This window comes from Gigantopelta aegis, chromosome 9 (assembly GCF_016097555.1).
Source record: "Gigantopelta aegis isolate Gae_Host chromosome 9, Gae_host_genome, whole genome shotgun sequence".
NCBI classification, from domain to species: domain Eukaryota; kingdom Metazoa; phylum Mollusca; class Gastropoda; order Neomphalida; family Peltospiridae; genus Gigantopelta; species Gigantopelta aegis.
In genome coordinates, this window is record NC_054707.1 from 25,813,533 (window position 1) to 25,826,356 (window position 12,824).

The window sequence follows — 12,824 nt, forward strand, 5'->3', positions numbered from 1 at the left end:
ATTTTTATTTCGAATTCGATACCAAACGTAATTTATTGATTTTATAACAAATATTAATCGCCGATTTAACCGATTTCTGTGATGGTTCTACCCTTCATGTGAAATTTGACGTAGGTCTAGTTTAATAAAGCCCAGCCCACAAAGTACCACGTGCAGCATGAGCATTTTGGCGCATGGCCACTGACCTGCCGACCTTTCTCGCTGCATCCAATCTGATGCGGTTATCAATGGAGGCGGGGCCACACTGAATTTAAAAATAAGTTCCATATAATGGTGAATTGTGGGCATGTACATATTATACGACTGGACACTAAAATATAATCCACCTTTTCCCTTTCTACTTACATTAACACCTTTTAATCTACTACTATGACATGTTTTATTGTTATTTTATTATTTACTTTTTTTATCCTTCTCATTGTTTTAAATGGATGTTAAAAGTTAGGTAGCTCTTTTGACTTAAGTTAAGTCACAGCACCAATCACATAGTTTTATGCGGGTTCATGTTATGGTTAATATGGAGATATCATTCATCAATCTCCACTTTCCAATTCTTAACATTTCCATTATGGTGGAGGTGGTGGACGGGACGGCCTAGGGAAATGAATTAAAATGGGGCAGACCTTCCCGTCTACTCTCCTCCGACATAAATACCAGATTAACCAGACATATTTTATTGTCAATATTCTACTTTTTACCTAATCATTTGTAGAAACCCTTTTTAACCCTTTGTATAAACACTTTTTAACTTCCTTGTAAATAAAGTTTATTTAACCATTAATTAGTATTTTTATCTAATCAAATGTATAAACGTTATTATTATATTTTTTTTTTTACTAACACTCTCCCCACCCCTCTTGTTGTGAGCACAGTTTCTGGCCCTAGTCAGAAATCGTGCTCGCAACGAGCATGCTTGAACATTAAATTGATATAAGCACGTTAATTCCCGACATCTGACCTGACAGTCATTTGTGGGCATACATACATACATACATACATGTACATAAAAAATGACATTCATCCTCATTTCTTTTATGTTGACGTCGGCCGATAGATGCACTTACATCACGGAAACACTAATACAAGCGGCACAATCTCAACGGTGCAACGTAGATTGCCTCTCAACAGCTTGGTTCCTCTAATCCAATCAGCGAGCGGTAATTTTTGACACACAGCCGCCCGTCACTTCATCATTGGCAATTTGCATATTATGATTTTTAGTAAATCTTAGTCCTTGCGAGTAATTGACAAGAGTCCAGGCAAATTTCATGCAGGGGAATTGTCTATTGCTGGCTGTTGGCATGTTGAAAACCATAAATCGATAATAATATTTTATGCAATGAAAGACGGCAAAATACTATCCCCAGATGCCAGGAAATCGCATCTATATGAGCTTTTATTTTCAAAGTTTTTCGGGTGAGATTAGCCCACTGGCCGCACACATTTAGGCCTATGATCATCTAGGCCCTACTACTTCAGCGTGACCGGTGCCGGTGCGGCAGATCATGAGATAGATTATGGTTAACTTTATTTAAATCAACTATTAAATGCCAGAAAAAAAGCACCTTTTGTGACTTAAGATTTACAAAATTTTCCGGTGCAAGAGGGGGCGAAACCCTCTCAAGCTCCCCCCCACCCACCCTCATGGACTTCGTTCACTCCGCCAACCTGGTCGCATAAAAGTTGGAGAACTTGGTATAGCCCAGCTCACTATATGACTTGTTTTTTCATATAATTTACTTTTTGCTTATTTCAACAGAAAAATAATCCCCAATTACAAAGACCAGGCTTTCTTTTTTAACAATTATTGTCTTAGAATTATCAAAATAACAGCTTAAGTACAAGCAAAACAGCTGTTACTACAAAATTTATTATGATGTGACATCATTAATTAATAAGGGCAGTGATTTAGCTTATTCAGTAGAGCCCTTGCCTGAAGTTTTTTGGTCGTAGGACTGAAACCTTGGTACACCCATAGTTCATAGTTTTTTCCCATCCCAACCAGTGACTAAATAAACAAATCAAATTTGCCAATATGGTTGCCTATCTAAAAACAACCCCACACATTGTGATAGTCCCTTGATTCACAATACAACTGACCTTCTTATCTCTGCAGTTGAGCTCGGCCCCATGGTCGAGCAGTATACGAACCACATCCACATGGCCCATGTATGCAGCCCAGTGGATTGCTCGACGCTCCTTCTTGTCAAATGCATTGATTGTCGCACCTTTGTCCAAAAGGAGCTGTACAACCTTCAAAAAAGAAAAGAAAAACAGATAAACCCAGGAAATGGGAAATCTATCTACAGCAACCAACATTGAGGTGATAGAAAATAATTTTGTATAAAAATCATCACTTAATACAATTCAACCTTTTTAAAAAAAAAGTGACATACCCAAATATATTTTTGAAAAATTGGTATTAAAAGCTCCACTGACAATCATAATAATAGTGGAGCTAAAAAAAAAAATAGAACTGAGCACTTTCCAGGAAAAAGAAAAAACCTATTCATTTGAGAATCTTCTGATATATTCAGGATTCTCTGATGGTTAACTGGTTTCCAACTTTATACTGATGTGTTTACGTGCTACATTAAAAAACCCTCATGACAACCAAGATCCCAATCTATGTAAATCACATGATCATCTTTCATTACATGTTGCCAATACAATCGTAATGTTTTGTTATTATTACTTTCCTTTTAAACTACAATGTAAGTGTTTAATAAGGTGCACTGTGCACAATGACAAAATGTGTAACAAATTATACATCTTTTACTCTGATAATATTTACTTGTTAAAAGTTGACTCAGATCGTTTATATCAACTTTGGTTCAATCACCATGGAACGACTGTATGAAATGTTTTAGTTGCCAAACAAAAACAATGGTTGCATTTGCAACGAAATCAGTTGCAATGTAAAGTGCTGGTATATACATGTATGCAAATCAAGACACATCACTGTAATTTTATGCACCAATCAGAGTTCACAAGAGGGGTATTTAATCAATATTATTAAAGGTAAATATACATTATAAACACGTCATATTAATGAAAGATTTCTCACAGGTATGTTTTATTTATTTTTATGGATGAATTTGGGCTGAGTTTTGATCATGCAAAAACATAATAATTGCCATTCCTGAATCTTTGTAAGCTTATTGATAATGAATGCCACACCTACAAAAAGTGTACATCAAAAATATAGTTTTTTCCGATGAATATTTTTATCAGTATGTTTTAAATTTAATTTTGAAAGCACAGACTGGCACTAAAGTTAAAGTTTGTTTTGTTTAACTGGCGTACATTGACAATTCTGACATGCATGTATAGTAACATTGGGTAATTCTGACATGCATGTATAGTAACATTGACAATTCTGACATGCATGTATAGTAACATTGGGCAATTCTGACATGCATGTATAGTAACATTAGGCAATTCTGACATGCATGTATAGTAACATTGGGTAATTCTGACATGCATGTATAGTAACATTGGGTAATTCTGACATGCATGTATAGTAACATTGGGTAATTCTGACATGCATGTATAGTAACATTGGGTAATTCTGACATGCGTGTATAGTAACATTGGGTAATTCTGACATGCATGTATAGTAACATTGGGTAAATCTGACATGTATGTATAGTAACATTGGGCAATTCTGACATGCATGTATAGTAACATTGACAATTCTGACATGCATGTATAGTAACATTGGGCAATTCTGACATGCGTGTATAGTAACATTGGGTAAATCTGACATATAGTCTTAGAGGAAACGCTCTCCATTTTTCCATTAGCTGCAAGGGACCTCTTATATGCACCATCCCACAGGTAGGCATTAACGTGACAGACCCTAGTTTTTAAACACTATAATAGTAATAGAGCCATTTTTCATAAGTGAAATCAGACATTAGTTAGATTTTATAGGATTATTCCTTTCCATACATCCAAAGTGTTTCTTGTTATTCTGGTGTTTCAAACACTACGAAATGCATTTGTCATATTAACTGGTTTTCATATATTTATATTCAGGGATGTGAGAGGGGCTGGAACGAAAAAGCTTACTTTGTTCCCAAGTCGAACAAAAGCTTTCAAATAGCATATCCTTGATTGAACAAAACTGGCCAATCGCAGCGAAGCAGACGAAATCCAGCCAAGGGAATGTACTATACGCGAATACTACTTGCGATCGTGCGATATTACTTTCGATCTAACTCTTGTGCACGGCAGTCTCCGTCAGCCAAAAGGCACATCGGTTTTTGGGGTTTTTTTAAACGAAATGGAAAAGCGCCGTTATGCATTTCCGCGTAGCTCTCACATCCCTGCATATTACGGTTTCACTCTTTTGTAACTTTATACAAATGTATTACAGGTTTGCATATTAACCACTTAGTGTCCATTTTCACGGGTTCAAACTAGAGTTTGTTGATCATGGAAATGCTTTGTGACTGTGAATAGACGCAAACACAAATAACACTTTATATTATCCATATGATTCAACATAACCAAGTTATTAAAAATCATACAAAGTACACGTGTCATAACAAGTGTAATGATATAATTTGTAACTTTGCTTCCCCAGTCCTAGCTCAGACTGTGCATGTGAAATATGACGTCATTATGTCGTCTCCTTCTAGTTTTTTGTGGTTGAAACATTTTGAGGCAGCACTTGTTATTCATCAAAAAATTACTATAATATGGATAATAAAAAAAACTTGAATGTGTATCGTACTGATTTTACAAAACTTGTGTCAGGGTTTATGTATTAACCTCGCTGTAGCTCGCGCAACACAAAAATCCTAAAATCAGTACAACACACAAGCTCGTATTATCTCTATATAAATGTATGTGTTTAATTAATCATTTAATGTTAGTATTGTTATTTTCACCTGGGCCTGTGCTTATAAAATTTAAAGTCTAGACTTTAATAAAGTCCAGACTTTAATGTTTATAAGCTTGGGGCCTGTTTGCCACATTATATGTCCCTACCTCCTTGTGTCCGTTAAAGGCTGCATGGTGAAGACTTGTTCTCCCCGCTCGGTCTGACACGTTCACGTTGGTCAGCAGTGGAATGATGTAATCGGCACACAGCACTGCATTGTTGGCTGCAGCCACATGCAGCGGTGTTTGCCAGTTTTTGTCCCGAGCATTCACGTCAGCTTGATGGCGGAGAAGTGTTTCAACCGTTTCCTGTTCAAGAAATGCAATGAAGAAGTTTGTAATACACCCAAGTAATGTAAAGTTTATATGTGCACAACTCTTAATGCTATTTTTTTCTGATATGGATGTCCTAAGCCAATGACATTTTTAAAATTATAAACAATGACATTAAGTAAAAATCATTAGTTTTGACCAATTAAATTTGCACCTGAGGACTAAATATCAGCGGTCATAAAAAGACTTGATGACCGTTCTAATCATGGGACAAATTTGGTGCCAAATACTACTGCTACTAACAAGAGTCTGGAGCCAGAAATGGTCAACAAGATAAAAATAAAATACATTTGTTTTCATTTCTCAAATAAAATATAACTTTTATTGTATGTATCAAACAAATAAATGTACATTGATATCCATGGGATTCGATAGAGGCTGTTAAAAAATATTGGTTAAATAATGCAACGGTAAATTTTTGAAACCTAGAATGACCTACAAGTTTTCGTTAGTATTGCATTTCCATACACACCGATGTTTCATTGTATTTACTTATGACTGTCTACTAGCAGAACCCTTTTCTTGTGATGGCATTTAGAGACTTGAAAAGTTCGCTAATATATAGCGATATACAGTATGTCTAACTCCAGGCCTTTTGGAATACAATAGCCCGATGCCCGTGGTTACCAGGCCCAATGCCAAAGGCCAGTGATTATAAGACTTTGGGTGAGCCTGACGGCAAGTAATAAAATTAATTTTTTTAAATAAAAGTCAAAGATGTCAATCATATGAAAACAAAAGAAACTAATCTACAAGTCACTTCTTTCAATTTTCTTTTGTGTCCTACATTTCACTACAAGTATTGTGTGATCCATCCATGACATTAATATACTTACTGAGGTTATTTTATTCAAGTTAAACTATAAAGACTGTAAACACAAAACATGCAGCTATTTTTTTCTTTACATTGGCATCCCAAGAGTTGTTACTCTTAATATGTGTAATATTGTACAAGGGTAATACAAAACAATAAACAGTCTTTTAATGTTGGTACCAGCCATTTTGTCCCCATGCCAGTTTGCCCCAAGTCAGCTGGCCCCCACTACATGTATATGATGAAATAGTACATATTGTCACTTTATTACCAATTTGTATGAGACTTAAACTGTAATAAAAATTTTTGCTGATACAGTTGTTGTTTTCTGTTTTCTATTATTATTTGTTTAATTTAAAAAAAAAAAAAAAAATTTGAGGGGGAAGTTACTATTCACATGCAAACAAATATTATGTACAACTTTACATGTGACATAGCATGCATTTGTTTAATGCTGTCAATTGTTGTACAAGGTATAACAACTTTATTTACACAAACAAACAAAACCCAAGTAGAAATGTCACTATTGTAGTTTACCAGGCTCATATGCCAAATCCAATTATAATAAACAAATAGGCAAGAGTTCCACCCATTTCCCCACCCCCTCCTCAACATGTTCTTTTTAAAAATATTTATTTTATTTTATGTTATGGATATTAACTTGCCTATTTACTATGTAAAGGTGAGACAACAATGTGGAAACCTTTGAAGAGCTCAGTAAAGTAGGGTACTAAAAGAAACAGTTTCGGAGAAGCACTAAAATCTGGAACTGCGCAAAAAAAATCTGGAAACTTTTCACCTCTGGATATTTCAATTTAAAGAGGAAGAAAGTTTTAAATTTCATTTTAAATTAATTTAGGAAAATTAATATCAAAAAACATTCGTACATCACTTTTTGCACAACAGGCTCGGTGAAGGGGAGTTAACCATTTGTTATCTTTTGTGTTAACTCGAGCGCCACTAAGAATTAACAAGTCGGCGATTTCAGCTTCTCCACAATACGCCGCTGCATGTAGTGGGCTCCTCTTTTCTATGTCCTGAAAGAAATAAGTAAACCAAATTATATCCACAGGCCTGTAATCACAGAAAAGATAATATCTAAGAAACAGACATGACAATCATGGATGGTATTTTAAAAACTTTGTCTGAAGAATGAGTTAAGAAACCACAACCACCACATTGTCTCATTCTGAGTAATAAGCACTTTACCACAGACAGGACAGCACATACAGTTTCATAGTATATTAGTCACAAAGCATACACGGTTTCTGACAGAAGGTTCAAAAGGTACAGTTATGTTCCGTAAATTCTTGGAAATTAATGGGATACATTTATTTAATTTTTAGATAAATTGTAGCTAAAGAATTGCTCTTTAAAATCTGTCAATGTATGTGAATGCACTGCCCAGTTTTAAAAGATTTCAGACCTATAACCACCTAGTAGGTGCACTTACAATCTGTTTTGTTTTTATTATGTACCCTCAAAATATTTTCTGGCAGAAAGTCTAGCTCAGGATGGAAAGGTTACAACTGAGTAGGGAATGAATGAATGAATGAATGAATGAATGAATGAATGAATGAATGAATGATGATGAATAATTTAACAACACACCAGCATAAAAAATACATCAGCTATTGGGTGCTATTGAAGTAACGATCAATATCAATATAAAAATTCAAAAGTTAATTGAAAACACAGTGTAAACGTAAGAGCTGTTCAAAAATATTGATATCACAGGCAAGTAAAAATTTTGTGATACTTTTTACAAGATATATTCGAATGAATATGGATAAAACACCGAATAGTAAAAAGGGCTTCTACAATTTTAATAAAATCCACTAGCCATGGGATCAGTGATTAAATATTCACTAGCCCAACTTTAAGTTGATACAATTTTACTAAACAATAGTAATAATCAGATATGTCACCTAAAGAAGGAGATCGAGCTTAAAAACACTAACATTGGGGGGTGGGGGTGGATGCAGGATATTCATATTTACAAAATAGACTAAACTGCAACATTTGACCAATTTTTTTCACTAGCCATCGGGCATGGCAATAGTAGTTATTTACTAAGCCAACATTGAATATCACTAGCCATGGAACTACCATAACCTAGAAGCACTGGTAAATTTTGACTAAATTATTGTAATCATTCTTAATTAGATATATATATGTTATAAAACTCATTCAAATCAAAATTAATATTCAATGACTTTTTGTATGCAATTTAGCACAGGTGGTTAATTCAAGAATAAACTATTAAAACAACAGTTACTAATTTATGTATTCAGTCTATCCAGGTTCTCTTCCACAATATTAGTCAATGTTATATTTTAAAGCCAGTTTCTTAACAATATTTTTACTTTAGAATTTTTGCCTGTGAAATTTATCCACATGAAAGATCTCCCTGGCCTTGGTTCAAGTGTTGTCCCGGTAGTATTCTGGATCATTCTACATTCAAGCTAACAAGATTAAATACTATATTATCTTCGTCCCTCCAGTTACTCATCTATTGATCATTGTAACCAAACCTAATATGGTGTTCTGACAAGAGCTGCAATTTCGGAGACCATGACTTTTAAGCCAATTAAAATATATATAATATATTTAATATATAAAATATATTTAATACTTGGCGATACCAGTTATAGCAACCAATAAGTGAATTACTGAATTAAATGAACCAATGCATTGCATATATTGTTAGATAATGTGCAGTGTTCTTGCTGCTTGCATTTTGCCGCCCTCGTTTATTTTTTTGCGCTTCTCTTTCTTATCCCGCACCTATCTCCGCTATTTCCAACTGCACAGTTTTTTTCATATAAAAAAAATCATCAGTCTGCACACTGGACATCAAAGGAAACAAGCCGCGTTGTGTGTACAAACAAAATCACCTAACGAAAAACTTCAGTAGCTTATGACAGTTACCATAAGGTAACTCAACAATATTTTTAAAAAGCCTCTATTTTGTCCAATACCTGTATCCATTTGTATGTTTGATACACACAATAAAAGTTATATTTGAGCAATTAAAACATTTTATTTGTTATCGATTTGGCAATCTCCAATTGAAAAAACACTTATTTGGCGCCAAATTTGTCACGTGATCAGACCTGTCATTCCGTCTTTTGTTTCCACTAAATACCATTTGATATTTTGCCCTCAGTTGCAGATTTAATTAGATTTTTATTATCTTGAAAACTTTATTAAAATAATAATATTAAAACTGATCGGTTCAGCAAAATCTGGAATTGACCATGAATGTCAGACAGACAACATGAGTCCGCTTATATTTCGTATCAACGTTTTTGTACCAAATACTGAGAGGAAAAATAAGGAGTATGTCTTTCCACAAAGTCGACCAACCAACACACAATGATATATGGTAACCAAGCAGCAAGCTTTTACCTTTTCTTTTTTGCTTTTCATTCGGTTTTTTTTTACTTTTTGTAGTTTTTTAACGGTGTGGTGCCACGCGGCCACTCTCCTTTAATTTTCACCTAGGGAGAACACTGTAATGTGTATTTAATGATTAAAGATAAAAATAATAAAATTATAATATGTCCAAGTTGTCTATTGCTTCTCAAAATTAATTTATTGAATGTGTAAATTATGTTTTTTATTGTAAAATATGCTTCAACTTTACAAACATAGAGTTACAAAGTATACAAATGCTTTCATATTTATACAGAGAAATGTTCGGTACCTTACTTCTTTCTTCGAGATAGCATGACATTTGAGAAACTTTACTGTGCTTAATATATTTCATCATATTGTATGCAAGCTGAATCAATTATTAGTGTTAATCCAGATAGCAATACCCATGCAGGATACACAGGCATACGTGGACTTTAAATACACAAATTCTAGATACCTGATAGTTCACATCTTCTTTCTTATACAACAGGGCACGGACTTCATCAGGGTCTCCATGGAAACATGCCTGGACCAGTGGAGCCTGTAAAACCAATCATAAATCATAAAGTGAAATTGTATTTAACAAATTTCCAAATAAACCAATTTAAAAATGCTGCTTTTATTACTTTTAATTACAATAATCATACATGTACCACTAATACCTCTGTTTGGTTAATGATAAAAATGCAAATAAGATCAAATCTACATGTATGTGTATACATAAAGAATATTTTACATTCTGCAGTTACAGTACGTGGAATTAAATTTATTTCAATCATTTGCATAAAAAGTAATCAACCTAAACTAAATTTAAGGAATCTATTCTAGTCAACAAAAGTGTCCCCCAATTAAGTAAAGAGGAAAATGTTGTTGTTTTTTAAATTACGTTATACATACACATATCTTCAAAAGGAATGTTTGTTTAACACCACTCCACCACATAATACAGTGATTGTTGTTTCAAACATACACATGGTCTATATGAGCTACACCTAACCTACATTTAGGTGATCACTTGTATGCTAAAATACGTGTGTGTGTGTGTGTGTGTGTGCTCTTGCATGTGTTTAAGTGTAAAAAGCAAACAATTCATATTAGCAGGCCATTTTAATACATTACAAATTCAAAAAGAAATATTTTTAGTAGGTATTAACATGCTGCAGCTTATATCCCAATTATTATTTTATTTGTCATAAGATGTGTGTGGAACATGTACGCACCTTCTATGCCTGAAGCTGTAGATGGCGAAGACAGTGTTTAAGTTAAATGTATAAACTACTGAACAATGTATGAATAATGTGTATGAATAATGGGTATAATATCCGCCCGGTCCCCTCCATTATTATTTTTAGTTAGGGTTGAGGGTTAGGGTTAGGGTTGAGGGTTAGGGTTAGGGTTAGGGTTAAGGTTAGGGTTGGGGTTATGGCTGGGGTTAGGGCTAGGGTTGGGGTTAGGGTTGGAGTTAAGGTTAGGGTTAGGGTTAGGGGAAGGGGGGACCGGGCGGATATTTTTCCGAATAATGCGTGTGAATCTATATTTTGGATTGTTTGATTATATATATACTTGATATATTTTTTAAAGTTGTATTATAATAAATGTATTGAAATCATTTATTTTCAAAAAGTTGTTCTGGATGTACATGTCAAAAGTTCTACATATATATATATATAATTATATCCATTGTATAGCAATTACAAATAATAAAACAAAAAAGTTTTTACAGAACAGAACATATTAGTATTTCTCATTCTGATAGTAGCTACATTCAAATATATATGTAAATGATAATAACAGCACAAACGTGCATATTTTTTCTGAACTTATATTCCATTATCATTATGTGGGTAATGACCACTAAATGTGCCAAATTTAGTAGCCAATCTGAAACAAGAACTCTTGTACCACTGTAGCTTCGAATTATAAAATTATAATGTTGTAATGTCAGTCTTCTTCTTTTCCTTCACTTGCTATTTATACAAGGCCAGCAGTGACTATGAACGATACTGTTCTCTGTAAATCATTTCTTGTGCCGTACAGCTTCTTCTGGAGAGTAACAGTTGCAGTTGAGTTGTCCAGGTAGCCTCCCTCAGCTGCAGTAGGTTTATGCAGTCTTGAATGACATGTTCGGTCGTCTGTTGTAATGTCAGTTACATATGATGTTGATACTATCCAAGATATACACATAACCAACGTTCTGAAGCATTTATATCATGTAGCAATCCGATATAATGTTATACCGATAATACATAGGACATAAATATCAATGGGACAAGTGTGGACGTGTAAATGTTTATTTTTCAAATTAGTTATGCGTTTAAATGCACATACCTCTTCGTCTAACTGTTGAACTACTAGCGTACCCAACTTCATAATAACTCCCACTGTTAATTTATTTTCACAAGGAGCTAGTTGTCCTGTCAGAAAAAGTTTACAGGTGACAGGAAACCAGTGATTTCTATGACCGCCATGATAGAACTTTTTAGCAAAGTCATTGGTCAGTGTACGCATGTGACCCAAGTACTTACTTCCGTCACATGAGCGCTAATTTAAACCTTCGTTAAAGGGACGATTAGGCAAGGCTTTTTGGACTGGTTATCACATTCAACGATATTTAATGCACTTTATTGCGTAATATCAACAAGTGTATATTTGTACATTTAATTAATAAAAATGTGATGCCTATTATATCTAACGTGCGTAGGCATTTTGCTCCATCCCACAGAATTCGCCGGTGGTTACGTAATATGCCTACATAAAGTAATTTCTACTACTCGTCTGGGGGTTTTGGGGGGTTTTTTTTACCTTCAAAATGAAGTTCAGAGAATGATTTCGTCTTCCTTTTTTTATTATTATTATTATTATTTTTTTTTTTTTTTTTTTAATTCAAAAGATGAAGATGTCACAATTAGCTTTTTACTGACTTTACAAGTCGGAATGCGAGCTCCGGACTTTTTTGGACGCTATTATCAAGTCGGAAGTTGTCAAAACGGCAATTACGAGCACACTCGAACACGGTATTAGAACGGAATAAAAACGAACATATCGGTCTGCTGAATTTTTGCGAAATGACAAAACAGGCGCGTGTCACAATGTTCTGTACAAGTTAATATCTATCCCAGTAAGCCAGAAATTAGCATACCGGTATATTATCTTACTTTTTATAGTCCAGTCAATTTATGAAATAACCCACAACAAATTGCAACAGAAATAATTTGTTCACCATTCATCTCAGAAAGGCACACAAAGGCCCATGTAAAAAGTCCTTAATTAATTGCTCCATTCAAAATTCCATACCACCACCACCACACACCCTCCCCCACCCCACAAAAAGCAATTTCCTCAAAATATAAACAAGTATTATGTAAGT

General features: G+C 34.2%; 1 protein-coding gene across 1 annotated transcript in view; it reads right to left on the reverse strand.

Moving 5' to 3' along the window:
* The window catches only part of LOC121380940 (serine/threonine-protein phosphatase 6 regulatory ankyrin repeat subunit A-like), a 58,725-nt gene extending 46,809 nt beyond the window's left edge, over positions 1 to 11,916 (reverse strand). Inside the window, exons 1-5 of the mRNA XM_041509982.1 lie at positions 11,786 to 11,916; positions 9,915 to 9,998; positions 6,925 to 7,074; positions 4,999 to 5,199; positions 2,101 to 2,253 (exon numbers count right to left, since the gene is read on the reverse strand). Of these exons, the coding sequence (XP_041365916.1) occupies positions 2,101 to 2,253; positions 4,999 to 5,199; positions 6,925 to 7,074; positions 9,915 to 9,998; positions 11,786 to 11,827 (630 nt within the window). The 5' untranslated portion in view covers positions 11,828 to 11,916. The remainder of the gene's footprint in view (positions 1 to 2,100; positions 2,254 to 4,998; positions 5,200 to 6,924; positions 7,075 to 9,914; positions 9,999 to 11,785) is intronic.
* Between the last annotated feature and the right edge of the window lie 908 nt (positions 11,917 to 12,824).